We start from the raw sequence: 21,686 nt of genomic DNA, 5'->3' as shown, positions 1-21,686 counted from the left end.
AAAAAAAAATATTACATATTTGCAATGGGCACTAAAATCGACTACACAGACCGCAGTGGCTGGTAGGATATAGCGCTGTATAACCTGACCCGTGGGAGAGGTATATAGGGAGACTGGACCCAGCGTTTCCCGGAGACCGTGTTGCATAAAGTGGCTGCTGCACGTCTCGGAGGGGGCGGAAGGTGAGGGAAGAGCAGCTCAGGTAACACAGAGACAACCTGAGCTGGTGGAGGGGCTGCAGGGAGAGCGCCTTATCAATCACCAGGTCCCCTGGCCTTTATAATATGCCTCTGTGCCATTATATTTGTGCCCCGGTGGCCTAGTGGAGTCGTGGGCTCCTCCGTTCTGTCTCCTGAAACCGGAGGCAAGACTGCACCAAGAAGCGGGTCCCCGCGAACTGGGTTTCACCTTACCTGTCCCCTCGATTCCGGGCTGCAGTCTGGGGTCCGGGAAGCCTGCTAGCTAGTCCCCCTCAGAGCCTGCCAGGAGTCCCTAACACAGGCTTGGTGTCACGGTGCTGCGGAGGGGTGATGGGGCAGCAGCGTAGACGTCCGGAGGACAATCTGGTTATGGTACAAGGAAGAAGTAAATTAAATCATAAAATTTAAGCTTGGATTGCAAAATGCAGCCCAGTTATAATGTTGGTCCAGCTCCTGCCGGAAACCAACAAAACTGAAGTGCCTTCAGGCTGTGGGTAGGGTATAGGGGGAAGGACTGAAGCATCCTGGGATTGAAAGCTTTGCTGTTGGTGTCCGGTCCTCCAGGTTCCACCTACACCCCAATGTCTCCCTGTGGAACCCTACGGACCCTGAAGAAGAAATACTAAATGTTTTGTTTGGAAGACAGTGTGTGCCAACGGAAGAATTAATAAAAGAAACAGTTTTCACTATATACAGTAACGAGTTTCATCTTATTAAATTGGTGGCATTCCTCTGGCATAAGAAATAGTTGAAAAGGTTAAAAAACAAGAAATCAATAATTTTTAAATACCAACTATATGCAGTGTGCACAGCTGTCCAGGGCTAGCATAGTCAGCATTTGCTAAATGGAAGTATTTGCTAAATGGAGCTTATTGTGTCTCAGGGACAGGTACTGAGACACAATAAGCTCCACCCCTTCCCCCCACATTGGCCGCCATTAATCCCTGTACCAGTAGGGAATAGTCCACTGGCAGCGCTGTCATCTACAACCTAAAGCCGAGCAGTGCCATGTTCTACGGTGCAATGTGTTTGGCTCATATAAAAGACCTTTGTAGAAAAGTTGCCATGTCCTTGATTGCTGTGATTAATGAATAGATGAGGGACAAGATGGGGACACCGAAATTTATAAGACATTTATTCACTACAATCTCTTTACAGATGCCCCCAAGGTTTAGTGTTCTATCGTCATAGAATAAGTTACATAGCCCGATCTCTAACACTTGCCATGGCAATCCTACATGTCTCAGGCACAGTGGGAAGGCGTTATGTCTTGAGAAACTGACACTTGCTTTAAAACCACACTCTCCCTAAATAATGCCAATTTACAGCCACCACAGAAATCAGAAATATAAAAGCTGGAATGAGCAGCCCTGAGGAGGTGACAGTCCGGAGCGTTGTGCTGCCTGTAACAGGAATCCTGGAGTAACAGCAGGTTTCTGCCCCGCCGGGGAGTTACTTCTCAAAGGTGTCCAAAGGGTAATGTTCCCCATAGGTCTTCAAGTGTTTCATCAGAGACTCTTCCTGTTTCTTCAGAAGCGCTGGCTTCTCGGAGTAGACATCTGAGAACATGTGCTCGATCCTGGGCTTGTGTTTCCGCTCAGCCTCTTCAAAAACTTCCATCACCTACAGGTACAAAACACTCATTACAGTCCGAATAGTAAGCCCCCACCACGTGCACTAACCCACTCTGCCACTACTTTCCAATATAATATAATGTAATATATATATATACGCACACAGTGTTCCTAGCACTATCCCACCGCTGCTTGTGCACAGAGTCCCTGCACCCTCCTGATACTCCATTGTGTACACACAGTCCCTGTCCATGCCACTACTCCATATAAGTACACAGTCCCTACACTATCCCACTGCTGCATGTACACACACACTCCCTGCACCTTCCTGACACTCCATTTACACACGCAACACACAGTCCCTGCACTCGACACTCCATGTAGACACACATTCCCACTACTCCATATACACACAGTCCCTACACTATCCCACCGCTGCATGTACATACGCAGTCCATGCACCTTCCTGACACTCCATGTACACACAAAGGGGGTCATTCAGACCCGGTCGCAAGCGCTGAGCGCTCGCAACCGGGTCGATGTTTCCCCACTGGGCATGCGCACTTCGGAGCAGGCTGAGTGACAGCTCACCCCGTTTGGGAGGCAGGCAGGGGGCGTGGCCGGCCAAACGGAGGCGTTCCCGAAGGAACGCTTGCCATTTGGGGGCAGCCCCACTGATATCAGCAGTGATGTCAGTGGGGAGCTTCCTGCTCGATCAGAGCAGGAAGCTCCCTGGGGTTTGCGAGTGCCGAGACCCAACCTTAGGGTCTCGTCGCAAGCCCCGATAGTCATCGCGACCATCACCCTGGTCGGTCGCTAGAGCTGTGGGTGGTAACCCACAGCTTAGCGAATGACTAAGAGGCGGCACTACAAGATGCAAGCAGCCGCCCTCATTCAGAGCGACCGCTTGCTTCTAACGACTGCCTCTGAATGAGGTCCAAAGTCCCCGTGCCGTCCCACTTCTCCATGTGCACACACAGTCCCTGCACTTTTCCAACTCCATGTAGACAAACAGGGCCTGATTCAGAGTTGGGAATAGTGGGGTCTATTTACTAAGCAGTGTTAGGAGACAGAGTGAAACGTGATAAGTAAGTGATAAGGTGCCAGCCAATCAGCTCCCAACTGTCATCTCACAGGCTGTGTTTGAAAAATGACAGTTGGGAGCTGATTGGCTGGCACCTTATCACTTTGTCTCCTAACACTGCTTAGTACATAGACCCCAGAGAGAAATATCTCTCTCAACTGATCATCTTGGTGAGACCATGCTGCACTGCAGGTGGGGCAGATTTAAAATGTGCAGAGAGATTAGTTTTGGGAGGGAGGTGTCCAAACTGACATCTAAGGGCCGTATTCAATTTGAGGCAAAAAGTCAGTTTTCGCGTGTTTTTGGCGGAAAAGTTTTGCCGATGACGTCATTTTCGCCTGTTTTGCTTTTTCCCCGTATTCAATTTGAAAGAAAGACTTTCCTCCTAGGCGGAAAGTCAATGCAATGTAATAGGCGGTAAAGTATCGACTATGAATGGCAGGCGGAAAAAAGCGTAGAATTGGGGTTTTGGGGTGCAACGTTGCGGGAACCCACGTGAAGCCTTCAGACAGTCCCCCAAAGGTAAACTGCGTCAAAACATTTTTAAAACACGCTTTCTACTTCAGGGTCCATAGGGGGGTCCACAGGGTTGACCTTGGGGTATAGGTTGGGAACCAAATCCGGGCACCACGCAGTTAAAGCTTTTAGCTCCCAGGATGCACTGGGTCCACTCTCCCTATAACCCCACCCCCAAGCCAGAGGCACCTCAGTTTAAGTTGTGCCCGGCCGGAATCGGGTCACCGTTTAGTGCAGTGGGGAGCTGATTAACAGCCCCTAAGCTTTATTTTTTCTAAGTACAGAGTTTTTTTACTTTTACTTTGGACTTTCAGAGCGGCAGCGTCGGACTGTCCATAGGACGTCTAAGCTGCCGCTCCGTCACCCCGCCGGCGCTGAGACGCCAGTACAGATCTGGGGATCTAAGCGGGACCCCAGAGTCTATACTAGCCGGACTCTGCGGGCGCCCAGGACTGCTGCCGGATCCACGGGGAGCAGGTAACGTCGCGGATCACCGCTTGCGGTGATCTGCGCATTTAATATGCAGTCCTGTGCCTCCGGGGACAGACCGGAGGCGCCGGCAGTGGCGGCGGGCCCCCCATACCCCGTGTGTCCACTAGACCACCAGGGACTTACTGATCGGCGCTGGGAGCCGGCGTCCCGGGAGGTTAATAGCCGGCCAGGGGAGGCAGCCTTCCCTGTTACAGCGGCTTCTCCCCTCAGCTCAGCGCGCCTTTCAGTATCCATAGTCTGGCGTCGCTGAGCTGCTTCCTCCGCGGGCCACGCTTCTTCTGAGGTCTCCAGCGGCCATTTTCTTGTGGTGCAGCAGAAATCTCCGGAGATGGCAGTGAGTCCAGTCCCCCTGCGTACCTCACCATCAGGTCAGTGTACACAGCGCTGTAGCCTTCCCAGACACTGAATCTGGGTAAGTTGAATGCAGTGTAATAGTGCAGTATATTATATGACATGTTTATGTATATATGTATATATCTGCATGGTATGTGACTTATGCTAGTGCTGACTGTCTGTATTTAATTCTCTCACCTGTCAGTGTATATCTATCCCTTTTCTTTATCTGCCCTAATACAGCTGTACTTGGGGTGGTTCTGAGACCTCACATTTATATACTTGTTAATATTTGTGAGGTTTGTCACATACTGTTGCGTGCTGCACGTTGCCATATTTTAGATGGAACTGTGTGTTGCATACGCTGAAAATGGGTCCCTGCAGCTAATTTTTGGCATCAGTCAGGACCAGTATAGCGCTGCTTAATATTTCCGCCAAGAGGGTTGGTCAGATATGTCTGACCAGGATCTCCAGATGGAACGAGTTTTTTCTGTCGGATCACTGTTCAAACGATGATGCTCTCTCCGGAGGCAAGTCGGTCCCTGTCCGGGTGGCTATGGCCATCTCGTCCAGGGTATTCTTTGCTATGGACAGTGTCTGGTTCGCATCCTTTTCAGTGCAGTTGGACGTCTGTCGATTCCACCCTGTCAATTAACTTACTCTGGCATAACTCTTGTTTCCCGGTGAACCTGAAAAGGTTCAGTCTGACAGGGTCAGGACAGTGGCTTCCTTTTTAGCAACACTGTTCGTTGGGTGGCAATGACAGGTATGTCACATATTCGGACATAGTCCGAGGGTCTCCTCCCGACCATCTCGGCAGCGTTCATTTCAGGAGCTCTCCATTGGGAAGCGGGAGTCCTCAGCCGTCACGACGTGCATCCCGGGGACTAGTCTCTTCCCCAAGAGAGGTTTAATCTCCTGGTGAGCAGGGGGGGCCCCCCTGAGGTGACCCTCAGGGCCTTCTGACTTATCACACTATGGTGTTACAGTCCAGCTCTGGGGATTCTGAAGCAACCTTCAGCGACTCTTTGTCGATGAAGTGGTCCTTTCACTTTGTGTACCTCTGTTCTCCGGTCTCCCTTCTTCCTTGAGGTCTTTGGAAGTGTTTCAATTGAGACGGAGATGCTTTCCTGCTGGTGGCTCCTGATTGCCCCAGATGTCAGGGGTACTTGGATTTTCGGAGTCTCTCCATCGATACTCCATTCCTGATGCTTCGCTGCCCGGACCTGTTGTCTCAGGGTCCTTGGTTTTGCCTTGGACCTGGGTCGTTTGTCTTTGACTGTGTCCCTACAGTGGTCTTACGGCTTCCCTGGCTTTGTCATCGTTGGAATGATTAGAGCACATGGATCAGCTTTTGCTGGGACCTACCACAAACTGTGGCAACCATAAATCTTATGGTATTGTACCTGTCGATACAATCCTCCGGTGTCCAGGATTTCCAGATATTCTGGCATTCCTTCCGGCTGGCTTGGGTTTCACACTTGGCCTGGTCTTCCTGACAGTGCGGATCTCTACACTGTCAGTATGGTTAAGATATGGAATTGCTCCACTCTGGTATCCAGTTCATCCTTTGGAGTGTTTTCTGGATTATGCTTCCATTTGTCCTCCCTAGGGACTCCTTGGGAGTTAGTAGTGGTTCTTCGTTCCCTCCGGGGACAGTCAATGGAACCGCTGGTTGTGATAGCCATTACATGGTCTATTGCTTAGGCTCTCTCTTTCTCTCAGGGTGTTTTTATCAACCAGGAGAGTGTCTGAATTGGGAGCGTTCTCATGTGGCTCCCTCTTCTGGAGGGCATCATGTCAGGGTGTGAGTTGCTCTCGCCCTGTGTTTCTTCTTAGTGGTTTTCAGGTTCCATATTATTCTGGAACTTATGGTACGGCCATTCTGTCCCCAGTCCTCTCGGCTGGTGTGGCCTCATTGACTGTGGTCCGGCCTCTTTGGATTTATGTGATCCGTTCAGGTTCCTTACGGAAATCGGACTCCTTATTGGTGGTCTGAGATTTCTGGTTTTCACAGGAAAGGATGGCCAGCCTATAACCAAATGTTGGTGGATGGCCTCGTAGGTCTTCCTCAGGGGCCTACCCATGGGTAGGCCTTTCTGTTGTTGATGCTTGTTTTTTCTCGGGCCATGTAACCCTCGTGGGCGGCTCGCTGTGGCGCCTCGGCTGTTTTGCCTTACTAGGTGGCCACGTGGTCTTCTGTCCACACCTTTTTAAGGTTCTAGGCATTGGTTTCCTTTGCCTCTCAGGATGCTTCCTTTTTGGCGACGGATTCTCCTCTCAGCACAGGAGCGTCCCCACCCTTGGTTGAACTGCTTTGGGACATCCCCAAGGTCAACCCTGTGGACCCCCTATGGACCCTGAAGTAGAAAACAAGAGATATGGTAAGAACTTACCTTTGTTATCTCTGTTTCTACGAAGTCCATAGGGTCCACAGGGCGCCCGCCCTGACGCACCTGGCTTCATATGGGCTGTGTGGCTGGTCACCAGTTTTCCGTCTCCCATTTCTGTGAGTATGGTTATTGAGTGTTCCAGTTTTCTCTCTCTTTTTCTCTCCTCCTCCGGCCTTTGGCTACTTACAAACTGAGGTGCCTCTGGCTTGGGGGTGGGGTTATAGGGAGAGTGGACCCAGTGCATCCTGGGAGCTAAAAGCTTTAACTGCGTGGTGCCCGGATTTGGTTCCCAACCTATACCCCAAGGTCAACCCTGTGGACCCTATGGACTTCGTAGAAACAGAGATAACAAAGGTAAGTTCTTACCATATCTCTTGTTTTTGAACACCCCAAAAAATGACTTTGAATTTGGGGGCGTAAAAAAAAAAAATTTGGGGGTACAAAGTGAAAAAACTAGCGAACTTGACTCTGGGGGGGTCCCCAAATAGGCCCCAAGTGTTTTCAAGTACCCCAAATTTGCTGGGATAACTTATTTTCTGCAAAAAAACATCCTAAATACTATTCTTCACCACTTATTATTAGCGTCTATTAAGCCAGTTTAAAAAACCCCAAATACCTTCAGCAAGCCAAATCGGGGGGTACCATAGGGAACCCCCATGTCAGTGCATCTTTTTGGGGGTGTCAGGCTGATTCACCCAAATCTGACAGTACTTTCCGTCTGTTTAAGTTTCGCTGGGTCCCGTGTTCGCCTACTTTAAAACTGAATACGGGGTAAAGCGGGGACGGCCGCAATACTTTTCCGCCTACAAAACAGGCGAAGTAGGTGGAAAGTCCGGGATGCGAGGCTCATTATTGTAGAGTAATAATACAGCTGTGCAGTATTTGTGGGCTACATGTAAAAGCAGCCAGTATTTACCCTACTTGCAAAAAAAAAAAAAAAAAAAAAGATTTATTTACACCCCTTGCATTGCAACATGGTTTGCCCAGGTACACAGTTAAGTGCTATCTCTCTCTCTATTCCCAACTCTGACTCAGGCCCACAGTCCCTGCACCTTGCTGACACGCCATATACACCCAATCCCTGTGCTGTCCCATTAATTCATGGACATACACACAAAGTACTTGCCCTTCACACTACTGCTTGTACACACACTGGCCCTGATTCAGAGCCGGACGCTCTAACAGAGCGCTCGCTCTGAATCAGGGCCGGGGCTTTTTTTTTTTTTTTTTTTAGAACGGCCTACTGGCCGCTTGCATAGCTGTGGGTGACCACCCACAGCTACAGCGAGCGTCCATGATGATGGTCGCGATGGTCAAGACCATCGGGCTTGCGACGAGACCCTTGTGGTAAGGTCTCGTGGCCGCAAGCCCCAGACATCACTCGTGATCGCCTCTGTTTGGGCAGCCACTCCCCCCGGCCCGCCCACCAAAGGGGGCGTGCTGTCAATCAACATCAACAGCACGCCCCCTTTGGTACGAGACCCGGAGCGACGGATTGCCCGTCGCTATCAGAGTCTCGCGCATGCGCACGACGGAGCCGGCTCCGTCGTGCGCATGCACTCTGGGCCACCATCGTCCCGGTTGCGAGCGCTCAGCGCTTGCGACCGGGTCTGAATCAGGCCCACAGTCCCTGCTCTATCGCATGTACAGAAGTGTCCTTACATATCTTTGTTGCAGTCGCACCAAAAAGCCCATCTCCCGTGAGACTCAGGACCTGGCGGCTCACTCACGCCAGGCAAGTCACGCTGGCGTGAGTGAGGCTAGATGTATGAGGACACATCTGTACACGCACAGCCCCTGCACCTTCCAATACACACACCGTCCTGGCGCTCTCCTCCTATGTCAGTGCAGCTCAACTCCAGGCCTCCCTAACACTGCATGTTTTCCATGCTGGAGCACAGGTGTCCTCATTAATAACCAACACATTTTAAAAGATCCACACTGGATGGCAGGCTGTAAGTGGCACAAAGACAGGCACCTCCCTTAGCCCTCCCCTGCTTAGTGGATCAGGTAAGTGGATGCACGGACCTGGGCAGCACTACGATATAACCTGCACATACAGCCCAGATACAGGGTGGTCCTCACCATTTTGCGCGACTTCTTCCTCCATATTTTCTCTTGCTCCTCGTCCCACCAGCCCTTGTGCAACATATAATGACGGAGCCGGGAAATGGGATGATCCTGTTTGTCCCAGTAATTGACCTCATCTACAGAACGGTATGCAGAGCTGTCATCACTGGTGCTGTGGTGCCCGATCCTGCAATAAAACAAGAGATATGGTAAGAACTTACCTTTGTTATCTCTGTTTCTACGAAGTCCATAGGGTCCACAGGGTTGACCTTGGGGTATAGCTGGATCTGGATCCACGGGCACCACGCAGTTAAAGCTTTGCTGCTCCCAGGATGCACTTGGGTCCGTCCTCCTCTATACCCCGCCCCGGCCACAGGCACCTCAGTTGGTAAGCAGCTAAGGCCGGAGGAGGAGACTAAACAGAGAGAAGGAAGACTGGAACACACAAGAAACCATACTCACAGAAATGGGAGACGGAAAACCGGTGACCAGCCACACAGCCCATTTGAAGCCAGGTGCGTCAGGGCGGGCGCCCTGTGGACCCTATGGACTTCGTAGAAACAGAGATAACAAAGGTAAGTTCTTACCATATCTCTTGTTTTCTACTTCAGGGTCCATAGGGGGTCCACAGGGTTGACCTTGGGGATGTCCCAAAGCAGTTCAACTAAGGGCGGGGACGCTCCTGTGCTGAAAGGAGTACCCGGCGCCCAAAGGATGCATCCTGAGAGGCGAAGGTGTCAAACGCATAAAACCTCAAAAACGTCCGAATTGAAGACCAAGTAGCCGCCTTACACAGCTGAACAGCGGAGGCGCCACGTCTAGCAGCCCAAGAGGGACCCACAGAACGAGTGGAATGAGCCTTAACAGAGGCTGGCACAGGTAAACCCTCCTGCGCATAAGCCTCACAAATAACTGAACGAAGCCAACGGGCTATCGTTTGCTTGTTGGCAGGCCAACCCCTCTTGTGAAAACCAAAGAGGACAAACAAAGAATCCGACTTCCTAACCGAAGCAGTCCGGTCCACATAGATTCTAAGTGCCCGGACCACATCCAAGGAAGCCTCACCAGCCGAAAGATCAGGTGACTGAAAAGCTGGCACAACAAGTTCCTGATTAATGTGGAACTTTGAAACCACTTTGGGCAAAAACTCAGGACGCGTGCGGAGCACTGCCCTGTCCTGGTGAAAAATCAGAAAAGGAGGGCGACAGGAAAGCGCCCCCAATTCTGAAACCCTCCTGGCCGAAGCAATTGCCAGGAGAAAAATGGTCTTAAACGTCAGCCACTTGAGCTCCACCGACTCAAGCGGCTCAAAAGGAGGACCCTGCAAGACCCTCAGTACCACCGTCAAGTCCCACGGAGCCACCGGAGGCACGAAGGGAGGCTGGATCCTGAGAACACCTTGGAAAAAGGTGTAAACATCTGGCAGTGTAGCAATCCGTCGCTGAAACCACACGGACAAAGCAGACACATGAACCTTCAGAGAGGCCAGGCGTAAGCCGAGGTCCAAACCCGATTGAAGAAATTCCAAGATTCTGGAAACCCGGAACACCTGCGGATCATAGTTTCTGGATTCACACCACTGAAAATAAGTGCGCCACACCCTGTGGTAAATCCGCGCGGAGGCAGGCTTGCGTGCCCTAAGCATGGTACCAATCACTGAACTGGAGAAACCCCTAGACCTCAAGACGGCTGTCTCAAGAGCCACGCCGTCAAAGACAGCCGACCCAGATCCGGGTAAAGGCAGGGCCCCTGAGACAACAGGTCCCGACGCTGAGGAAGAAGGTACGGAGCGTCGATGGAGAGGCACCTCAGATCGGAGTACCAAGGACGTCTGGGCCACGCCGGAGCCACCAACACGAGCGTGCCGCCGTCCTGCTTGAATTTCCGCAGAACCCGAGGAAGTAAGGATATCGGAGGAAACAGATACGCCAGGTGAAACGTCCATTTCACCGACAGAGCGTCTACCAGACAGGCGCCTGCGTCTCTTGTCCTTGACCCGTAAACGGGCAACTTGTGATTGTGACGGGAGGCCATCAAGTCCAGCTCCGGCAGCCCCCACCTGTCCACGAGTAGCTGAAACACCTCTGGGTGAAGCGACCATTCCCCGGGATGCACATCGTGACGGCTGAGGAAGTCCGCCTCCCAATTGAGGACTCCGGGAATGAAGACTGCCGAGATCGCTGGAACGTGACACTCCGCCCAAGCAAGAATGCGAGACACCTCCGACATTGCTGCCCGACTGCGAGTTCCCCCTTGGTGGTTGATGTACGCCACCGTGGTGGCGTTGTCGGACTGCACCTGAACCGCCCTTCCGTGAAGAGCGGGGCCGGACGACTGCAGGGCCCTGTACACAGCCCGCAGTTCCAGGATGTTGATGGGGAGAAGTGCTTCTTCCGCGGACCAACGACCCTGAAGCGATAATGAGCCGGTCACTGCCCCCCAACCCCGAAGACTGGCATCCGTCGTGAGCAGGACCCAGTCCGGGATCCAAAAGGGGCGCCCCTCGACCAGATGCACCGTCTGAAGCCACCAAGCCAAAGACTGCCGAACCTCCGCGGACAACACCAGCATCTGAGAGCGGATCCGGTGAGGTAACCCGTTCCATTCCGATAGAATCAGCCCCTGCAGGGGCCGGGAATGGAACTGGGCAAATTCCACCATGTCGAATGTCGACACCATGGACCCCAGAACTCTCATAGCTGAATGGACCGACAGGCGGCAACTGCTCAGGCAACTGTGTATCCGCAGCTGCAGGGAGGAGACCTTCTCTGGAGTCAGGAAAATCCGCTGCTGACGAGAATCCAGCAGGGCTCCCAAATGAACCATCCGCTGTGATGGAATCAGGGAGGACTTCTTCCAGTTTATCAACCACCCGTGTGCTTGAAGACAAGCAATGGTCAGGTGGAGATGTCGAAGAAGCACCTCCGGGGAGCTCGCCAGCAGCAGAAGATCGTCCAGGTACGGCAACAGACGTAGACCCTGACCCCGAAGGTGGGCAGCCATAACCGCCATCACCTTGGTGAACACCCTCGGAGCCGTGGAAAGGCCAAAAGGCAACGCCCGAAATTGGTAGTGATGGTTCAGGATAGCAAACCTCAGATACCGCTGATGTGCCGGTGCTATGGGCACATGGAGATAGGCGTCCTGGATATCGAGGGAGACCATATAATCCCCGGGTTCCATCGCCAGAATGATGGAACGTAACGTTTCCATCCTGAACCTGGGAACTCTGAGGTATCTGTTCAGAGACTTCAAATTCAGGATAGGGCGATGAGAACCATTGGGTTTCTGTACCAGAAACAGAGTAGAATAGTACCCCGTCCCGCGCTGAGACTGCGGAACGGGAACAATGACCCCTGCTTGTAGCAAGGATTCTATAGCTACCTGAATCTGACCAGCTTTGGTCTTGTCCAGAGAAGGACTCGTACAAAAAAACTGGTGGGGCGGCCTGAACCGAAAAGACAGGGCGTACCCCTGAGAGACTACTTCTCGAACCCAGGCATCCGTGGTGGTATTGTGCCAACACTGGGCGAATTGGAGAAGTCGGCCTCCCACTCTGGGGTCCCCCAGAGAGAGGCCCGTCCCATCAGGCAGCAGGCTTATCCTCCTGCTTGGAAGAAGGGCGCCGAGCACTCCATGCCTGCTTCTTGGGCTTGGGTGCGGCCTTGGTCGCCGAATGTCTCGGGAAGGACTGGCCCTTGGCCTTACCCTGAACCCGAAAGGACCGAAAGGCAGAGCTCCTCACTTTAGCCGGCGCAGAGGCCGAAGGGAGAAAAGCCGACTTGGACTTAGCCAAAGTATCCACTATTCTGTCCAAATCCGGACCAAATAGTAAATCACCATTAAAAGGCAAGGCCTCCAGACCCTTTTTTGAATCTGCATCAGCCCTCCAGGACCTCAGCCACAGGGAGCGCCGAGCAGATACCGCTGCAGCCGACACCCTAGAAGTGAGCAGGCTGGCATCCAAAGACGCTTCCCCAATATAGGAAGCTGCATCCCGCATCTGTCCCACTAACGCTCTCTGGATATCCGGAGCCTCATCAGGAAAGGTATCCTCCAAGGCATTGGCCCATGCCTCAATGGCTTTAGCCACCCAGGAGATAGCCATGGACGGGCGAGCCACCGCCCCGGAAAGAGAATAAATGGACTTTAAACAAGTCTCCACCTTCCTGTCCGTGGGATCCTTCAAAGAGGAGATAGACGGCAATGGCAACGTCGCGCTTTTGATCAAGCGGGTAACGTGGGAATCCACCGCCGGCGGAGTTTCCCATTTCCTGCAATGAGCTTCAGGAAAAGGATAGTTCGCCGCCAACCTCTTCTGTGGATGGAACCTCTTACTAGGTAATTGCCAGGCCGCCGCCATATGATCCGATAATGGATCAGACAGGGGGAACACAGTTGAGGTCACCTTGGCCTTTTTAAAATTAGGAAACTTCGACCTAGGAGCCGGCGCATCATCCTCAACATGTAGGATAGCCCGCACCGCCCTAACTAAGGCTGGAACATTAATGGAGGACTTAGCTTCCACCTCCTGCCCCATGACATCAGAGTCAGAGTCCTCATGGATTTCTCCATCATCTGAGGACACTTCCGAGTCCGACAACTGCGCAGCTAGTGAACTCACAACCGGACGTTTAGACACCCTTGGTGGCACATCACCTTGCAACATAGACTGAAACGCCGAGGATGAAGCCGCCAGACTCTGTACGGAGCTGGATAGAACATCCACCCAAGGCGGAGGAGCCGTCGGAGCAACACTCTGCAAAGGCATTACAGACTGACACGTCCCTGGGGAAGACTGCACATACACAGGCAGTCCCGAGTAAGGACCCACAGTCTGGGCCCCGGGGGAAGACCGCAACATTTGTGGAACCCTCGGGGAATGGGGGATGGTGGGCTGCGGTAACGCCCTAGAAGGGACCGCTGATGGGACCGATAACCGGTCCGCAATAGACGCCAGCACCTGTGAAAACATCGCCCAAGGAGGGTCCTGTGATACAGGGGGGTTGGAGGGGCCCGGTACCAGCTGGCACCGCCCGCACAGACCATCCTGAGATAAGTCCTCCCCATCAACTCCAGCAGCACAGCGTCTGCAGGAAAATAGCACAGGAGCCACAGAGCGCTCAGTCTCCTCATCAGACATGATACCGTAGATACACAAGAAATAGGTATCACCAGAGGAATTACGGTTTTAACACCCGCGCACTCACCAGTATGCGAAACAACAGCCCAGATATGGTACTGTGTAGCACACAACAGTATGTGACTGACCCCACAAATACGTGTTTTATATATGTGAGGGTCTCAGAAAAACGCCCTTCCCCCACACACCTGCCGGGCCGTAGGAGAAGGAAAGGGATAGTTATAAGCTGACAGTAAGGAGAATAAGTCACAGACAGGCAGCACTAGCAATAGTCACATACAATGCAGAAAAGTTATACTCACTGCACCTTCCGCTACAATCAACCGCCCAGATTCAGTGTCTGGGAGGGCTATAGCGCTGTGTACACTGTCCTTTAGCAGGGGAGAGGTACACAGGGGGACCGGTCCACTTGATACCGCCTGGGAGTCTGCGATGTGCCAGTAAAGATGGCCGCCGGAGACCTCAGAGGAGGAGTGGCCGAGAGATAAGAGCAGCTCAGCGACGCCAGACTGCTTGTTGAAAGGCGCGCTGAGCTGAGGGGAGGAGCCGCTAGACAGGGAAGGCTGCCTCCCCTGGCTAGCAATTAACCCCCGGGTTGCCGGTCCCGCTACCAGCCTGATACCCTGGTGGTCTAGCGGACACGCGGGGTATTCCTCAATTGAGGGGGAGCCCGCCGCCGCCGCTAGCGCCTCCGGTCTGTCCCCAGAGACCGGAGGCTCCTGACTGCATTGAAGTATCCGCGGGCCGCCGCACGCGGCGACCCGCGGCTTACCTGATCCCCGTCGCGTCCGGCAGCAGTCAAGGGAGTCCCCAGAGCCCGGCTAGTACAGGCTCTGGGGTCCCGCCGCGATCCCCAGAGCTGTACTGGCGTCGCGGCGCCAGCGGGGAGAAGGAGCGGCAGCGTGGACGTCCTAAAGGACAGTCTGATGCTGCCGCTCTAAAAGTGTAAAAAAAGAAGAAAAAAATAAAAAATTTCTCTTTTAAAATAAAGCTTAGGGGCTGCTCCTGCAGCCCCACTGCGACAGGGTGACCCGACTCCGGCCGGGCACCAACTAAAACTGAGGTGCCTGTGGCCGGGGCGGGGTATAGAGGAGGACGGACCCAAGTGCATCCTGGGAGCAGCAAAGCTTTAACTGCGTGGTGCCCGTGGATCCAGATCCAGCTATACCCCAAGGTCAACCCTGTGGACCCCCTATGGACCCTGAAGTAGAAACAGGAGAGTTATTTAGCCTTACTCTCTGCAGGTAAGTGCCCCCCACCCCAATGTTTCCAGTACAACTATACACTACCTGTATGTCATGGCCTCTATGAGGAAAGGCTGGTTCTCTGCTACTGCTCTGCGTCTTGCCTCTTTGGTGGCATTATACACAGCGAAGACATCATTGCCATCAACTCGAACAGATATGATGCCATAACCAGGGCCCCTGGCAGCTGCGGCAACACACAAGTCATAAATCTGAGTCAGTGTCACTTAGGTGCAGGGTGCTATAGGACTCTGAACATGAAAATACAAATCAAATCTTTGTGACATCCATTAGTGGCTCCCTGTGTAGCAATGGAGGAGAATGCTGCCTATCTCTGTATTACAAGAATAACCGCTTTGTGGCTCTATCCCAGCACAGCACACAGGCTTATTACAGGCAATAATATCAACAAGCTCATGGATCACAACAAGTTCCAAAAGAATGCAATATAAATTCAGGAGACTCACAATATGAAAGGAACACTGGCCCTGATTCAGAGCCGGACGCTCTGACAGAGCGCTCGCTCTGAATCAGGTCCGGGCTATTTTTTTTTTGGAACGGCCTCCTGGCCACTCGTATAGCTATGGGTGACCACCCACAGCTATAGCGAGCGGCCAGGAAGATGGTCGCGATGGTCAAGACCATCGCGACCATCGGGCTTGCGATGAGACCCTTGTGGTAGGGTCTGGAGCCGAAATCTCTCCCACTGACATCACTCGTGATGTCAGTGGGGCCGTCCCCCAAACGGAGGCGTTCTCATGGGAATGCCTCCGTCTGGACAGCCACCCCCCCGGCCCGCCCACCAAAGGGGGCGTGCTGGCACTCAACATCGACAGCACGTCCCCTTTGGTGCGAGACCCGGAGTGACGGCTTGCCCGTCGCTATCCGGGTCTCGCGCATGCGCACTGGCCCACCATCGAACCGGTTGCGAGCGCACAGCGCTTGCGACCGGGTCAGAATCAGGCCCACTGTTACAGGAGTACTGCTAGTATACTATTCCTTTGTGTTACAGTACACCCGGAGACTAAACCACAAGTAAACCTATGTGGGTACAGGGGGAGAGGGGATGTCTAAAGCTGGGTACACACTAGGCGATATATTGGACGATTTTGTCATTTTGGGACGAATCAGAACGACAAATCGTCCAGTGTGTACGCACTATAGCGCGCTCCCGAGCTTCCTTCCTCGCATCTTCGGATCTGCTTGCAGTGCAGGCCAATCTGAAGATGGCGGGGGTACGACATATCGGGTGGTCGTACACCAGATCGTCTAGTGTGTATGGACCACCCAATATATCTGCCGTCAGTGGGTACACACATTGTCGAGTGTGTACCAAGCATTAGGCTCCTGTATTGGGCTGCTATACCCAGTGTTCCCTTTATGGATGAAAGAGAAAAACTCCAGGATAAGTATCCTGCACTCACCAATGCCATCGCCGCGGTACTGTTCGCTGGTCGGGGTAGAGATAGCGTATCCATTGTTCCTGCAAAAGAAGATCACTGGACACTCTAACGTGGCGGAAAAATTAAAAGCAGCATGAGCATCTCCTTCACTGGCGGCACCTTCCCCAAAATAGCAGATGACGGCACGGTCCACGTTTTCTCGCTTCATGGCGTATGCTGCGCCCACAGCTAAGAGAAATCAACATATTTGGCTTGTAAGAAAAAATATATAAACTGTGCTGGGCAACAGAAATGACAGAAAGCAGCTGGTTAAGTGGAGGAATAATGACAAATGTATGTGTGTGTTCAGGACATGAATAGTGAGAGCTGCAGGACAGAGCTGTGTGTGTGGTATCAGTACAGGAATACATTAGTAGTGAGAGCTGTAGGACAGAGCTGTGTGTGTGGTGTCAGTACAGGAATACAGTAGTAGTGAGAGCTGCAGGACAGAGCTGTGTGTGGTGTCAGTACAGGAATAATAGCGAGAGCTGCTGGACAGAGCTGTGTTAATGGGAGGCACCAGTACAGGAATACAGTAGTAGTGAGAGCTGCAGGACAGAGCTGTGTGTGTGGTGTCAGTACAGGAATACAGTAGTAGTGAGAGCTGCAGGACAGAGCTGTGTGTGTGGTGTGAGTACAGGAATACAGTAGTAGTGAGAGCTGCAGGACAGAGCTGTGTGTGTGGTGTGAGTACAGGAATACAGTAGTAGTGAGAGCTGCAGGACTGAGCTGTGTGTGTGGTGTCAGTACAGGAATACAGTAGTAGTGAGAGCTGCATGACAGAGCTGTGTGTGGTGTCAGTACAGGAATACAGCAGTAGTGAGAGCTGCAGGACAGAGCTGTGTGTGTGGTGTCAGTACAGGAATACAGCAGTAGTGAGAGCTGCAGGACAGAGCTGTGTGTGTGGTGTGAGTACAGGAATACAGTAGTAGTGAGAGCTGCAGGACTGAGCTGTGTGTGTGGTGTCAGTACAGGAATACAGTAGTAGTGAGAGCTGCAGGACAGAGCTGTGTGTGGTGTCAGTACAGGAATACAGCAGTAGTGAGAGCTGCAGGACAGAGCTGTGTGTGTGGTGTGAGTACAGGAATACAGTAGTAGTGAGAGCTGCAGGACTGAGCTGTGTGTGTGGTGTCAGTACAGGAATACAGTAGTAGTGAGAGCTGCAGGACAGAGCTGTGTGTATTGTCAGTACAGGAATACAGTAGTAGTGAGAACTGCAGGACAGAGCTGTGTGTGTAGTGTCAGTACAGGAATACAGTAGTAGTGAGAGCTGCAGGACAGAGCTGTGTGTATTGTCAGTACAGGAATACAGTAGTAGTGAGAACTGCAGGACAGAGCTGTGTGTGGTGTCAGTACAGGAATACAGTAGTAGTGAGAGCTGTAGGACAGAGCTCTGTGTGTGGTGTCAGTACAGGAATACAGTAGCAGTGAGAGCTGCAGGACTGAGCTGTGTGTGGTGTCAGTACAGGAATACAGTAGCAGTGAGAGCTGCAGGACTGAGCTGTGTGTAGTGTCAGTACAGGAATACAGTAGTAGTGAGACCTGCAGGACAGAGCTGTGTGTGTAGTGTCAGTACAGGAATACAGTAGTAGTGAGAGCTGCATTATAGAGCTGTGGGTGCAGTACCACTATAGGAATAGTAGTGAGAGCTGCAAGACAGAGCTGTGTGTGGTGTGAGTACAGGAATAGTAGTGAGAGCTGCAGGACAGAGCTGTGTTAATGGGAGGCACCAGTACAGGAATACAGTAGTAGTGAGAGCTGCAGGACAGAGCTGTGTGTGTGGTGTCAGTACAGGAATACAGTAGTAGGGAGAGCTGCAGGACAGAGCTGTGTGTGTGGTGTCAGTACAGGAATACAGTAGTAGTGAGAGCTGCAGGACAGAGCTGTGTGTATGTGGTGTCAGTACAGGAATACAGTAGTAGTGAGAGCTGCAGGACAGAGCTATGTGTGTGGTGTCAGTACAGGAATACAGTAGTAGTGAGAGCTGCAGGACAGAGCTGTGTGTGTGGTGTCAGTACAGGAATACAGTAGTAGTGAGAGTTGCAGGACAGAGCTATGTGTATGTGGTGTCAGTACAGGAATACAGTAGTAGTGAGAGCTGCAGGACAGAGCTATGTGTGTGGTGTCAGTACAGGAATACAGTAGTAGTGAGAGCTGCAGGACAGAGCTGTGTGTGTGGTGTCAGTACAGGAATACAGTAGTAGTGAGAGTTGCAGGACAGAGCTGTGTGTGTGTGGTGTCAGTACAGGAATACAGTAGTAGTGAGAGCTGCAGGACAGAGCTGTGTGTGTGGTGTGAGTACAGGAATACAGTAGTAGTGAGAGCTGCAGGACAGAGCTGTGTGTGTGTGGTGTCCGTACAGGAATACAGTAGTAGTGAGAGCTGCAGGACAGAGCTGTGTGTGTGTGGTGTCCGTACAGGAATACAGTAGTAGTGAGAGCTGCAGGACAGAGCTGTGTGTGTGTGGTGTCCGTACAGGAATACAGTAGTAGTGAGAGCTGCAGGACAGAGCTGTGTGTGTGGTGGGAGTACAGGAATAGTAGTGAGAGCTGCAGGACAGAGCTATGTGTATGTGGTGTCAGTACAGGAATACAGTAGTAGTGAGAGCTGCAGGACAGAGCTGTGTGTGTGTGGTGTCCGTACAGGAATACAGTAGTAGTGAGAGCTGCAGGACAGAGCTGTGTGTGTGGTGGGAGTACAGGAATAGTAGTGAGAGCTGCAGGACAGAGCTATGTGTATGTGGTGTCAGTACAGGAATACAGTAGTAGTGAGAGCTGCAGGACAGAGCTGTGTGTGGTGTCAGTACAGGAATAATAGCGAGAGCTGCTGGACAGAGCTGTGTTAATGGGAGGCACCAGTACAGGAATACAGTAGTAGTGAGAGCTGCAGGACAGAGCTGTGTGTGTGGTGTCAGTACAGGAATACAGTAGTAGTGAGAGCTGCAGGACAGAGCTGTGTGTGTGGTGTGAGTACAGGAATACAGTAGTAGTGAGAGCTGCAGGACAGAGCTGTGTGTGTGGTGTGAGTACAGGAATACAGTAGTAGTGAGAGCTGCAGGACTGAGCTGTGTGTGTGGTGTCAGTACAGGAATATAGTAGTAGTGAGAGCTGCAGGACAGAGCTGTGTGTGGTGTCAGTACAGGAATACAGCAGTAGTGAGAGCTGCAGGACAGAGCTGTGTGTGTGGTGTCAGTACAGGAATACAGCAGTAGTGAGAGCTGCAGGACAGAGCTGTGTGTGTGGTGTGAGTACAGGAATACAGTAGTAGTGAGAGCTGCAGGACAGAGCTGTGTGTGTGGTGTGAGTACAGGAATACAGTAGTAGTGAGAGCTGCAGGACTGAGCTGTGTGTGTGGTGTCAGTACAGGAATACAGTAGTAGTGAGAGCTGCAGGACAGAGCTGTGTGTATTGTCAGTACAGGAATACAGTAGTAGTGAGAACTGCAGGACAGAGCTGTGTGTGTAGTGTCAGTCCAGGAATACAGTAGTAGTGAGAGCTGCAGGACAGAGCTGTGTGTATTGTCAGTACAGGAATACAGTAGTAGTGAGAACTGCAGGACAGAGCTGTGTGTGTGGTGTCAGTACAGGAATACAGTAGTAGTGAGAGCTGTAGGACAGAGCTGTGTGTGTGGTGTCAGTACAGGAATACAGTAGCAGTGAGAGCTGCAGGACAGAGCTGTGTGTGTGTGGTGTCAGTACAGGAATACAGTAGCAGTGAGAGCTGCAGGACTGAGCTGTGTGTAGTGTCAGTGTCAGTACAGGAATACAGTAGTAGTGAGACCTGCAGGACAGAGCTGTGTGTGTAGTGTCAGTACAGGAATACAGTAGTAGTGAGAGCTGCATTATAGAGCTGTGGGTGCAGTACCACTATAGGAATAGTAGTGAGAGCTGCAAGACAGAGCTGTGTGTGGTGTGAGTACAGGAATAGTAGTGAGAGCTGCAGGACAGAGCTGTGTTAATGGGAGGCACCAGTACAGGAATACAGTAGTAGTGAGAGCTGCAGGACAGAGCTGTGTGTGTGGTGTCAGTACAGGAATACAGTAGTAGGGAGAGCTGCAGGACAGAGCTATGTGTGTGGTGTCAGTACAGGAATACAGTAGTAGGGAGAGCTGCAGGACAGAGCTGTGTGTGTGGTATCAGTACAGGAATACAGTAGTAGTGAGAGCTGCAGGATAGAGCTGTGTGTGTGGTATCAGTACAGGAATAGAGTAGTAGTGAGAGCTGCAGGACAGAGCTGTGTGTGTAGTGTCAGTACAGGAATACAGTAGTAGTGAGAGCTGCAGGACAGAGCTGTGTGTGTAGTGTCAGTACAGGAATACAGTAGTAGTGAGAGCTGCAGGACAGAGCTGTGTGTGTGTGGTGTCAGTACAGGAATACAGTAGTAGTGAGAGTTGCAGGACAGAGCTATGTGTATGTGGTGTCAGTACAGGAATACAGTAGTAGTGAGAGCTGCAGGACAGAGCTATGTGTGTGGTGTCAGTACAGGAATACAGTAGTAGTGAGAGCTGCAGGACAGAGCTATGTGTGTGTGGTGTCAGTAAAGGAATACAGTAGTAGTGAGAGTTGCAGGACAGAGCTGTGTGTGTGTGTGGTGTCAGTACAGGAATACAGTAGTAGTGAGAGCTGCAGGACAGAGCTATGTGTATGTGGTGTCAGTACAGGAATACAGTAGTAGTGAGAGTTGCAGGACAGAGCTATGTGTGTGTGGTGTCTGTACAGGAATACAGTAGTAGTGAGAGCTGCAGGACAGAGCTGTTAGTGTGGTGGGAGTACAGGAATAGTAGTGAGAGCTGCAGGACAGAGCTATGTGTATGTGGTGTCAGTACAGGAATACAGTAGTAGTGAGAGCTGCAGGACAGAGCTGTGTGTGGTGTCAGTACAGGAATAATAGCGAGAGCTGCTGGACAGAGCTGTGTTAATGGGAGGCACCAGTACAGGAATACAGTAGTAGTGAGAGCTGCAGGACAGAGCTGTGTGTGTGGTGTCAGTACAGGAATACAGTAGTAGTGAGAGCTGCAGGACAGAGCTGTGTGTGTGGTGGGAGTACAGGAATAGTAGTGAGAGCTGCAGGACAGAGCTATGTGTATGTGGTGTCAGTACAGGAATACAGTAGTAGTGAGAGCTGCAGGACAGAGCTGTGTGTGTGTGTGGTGTCCGTACAGGAATACAGTAGTAGTGAGAGCTGCAGGACAGAGCT

At 51.9% G+C, this 21,686-nt stretch overlaps 1 protein-coding gene across 1 annotated transcript in view; it reads right to left on the bottom strand.

The window, feature by feature from the left end:
- Positions 1-1,318: 1,318 nt before the first annotated feature.
- BCKDHA (branched chain keto acid dehydrogenase E1 subunit alpha) overlaps positions 1,319-21,686 on the bottom strand; it is a 35,891-nt gene continuing 15,523 nt past the window's right edge. Inside the window, exons 6-9 of the mRNA XM_088477059.1 lie at positions 16,474-16,680; positions 15,095-15,236; positions 8,678-8,849; positions 1,319-1,823 (exon numbers count right to left, since the gene is read on the bottom strand). Coding sequence (XP_088333185.1) covers positions 1,653-1,823; positions 8,678-8,849; positions 15,095-15,236; positions 16,474-16,680 — 692 coding nt within the window. The 3' untranslated portion in view covers positions 1,319-1,652. The remainder of the gene's footprint in view (positions 1,824-8,677; positions 8,850-15,094; positions 15,237-16,473; positions 16,681-21,686) is intronic.

This window comes from Taudactylus pleione, unplaced genomic scaffold (genome assembly GCF_031769625.1).
Source record: "Taudactylus pleione unplaced genomic scaffold, aTauple2 ptg000199l, whole genome shotgun sequence".
NCBI classification, from domain to species: domain Eukaryota; kingdom Metazoa; phylum Chordata; class Amphibia; order Anura; family Myobatrachidae; genus Taudactylus; species Taudactylus pleione.
The sequence above is the reverse complement of the archived record's forward strand: the minus strand, read 5'-3'. Positions and strand labels throughout refer to the sequence as shown.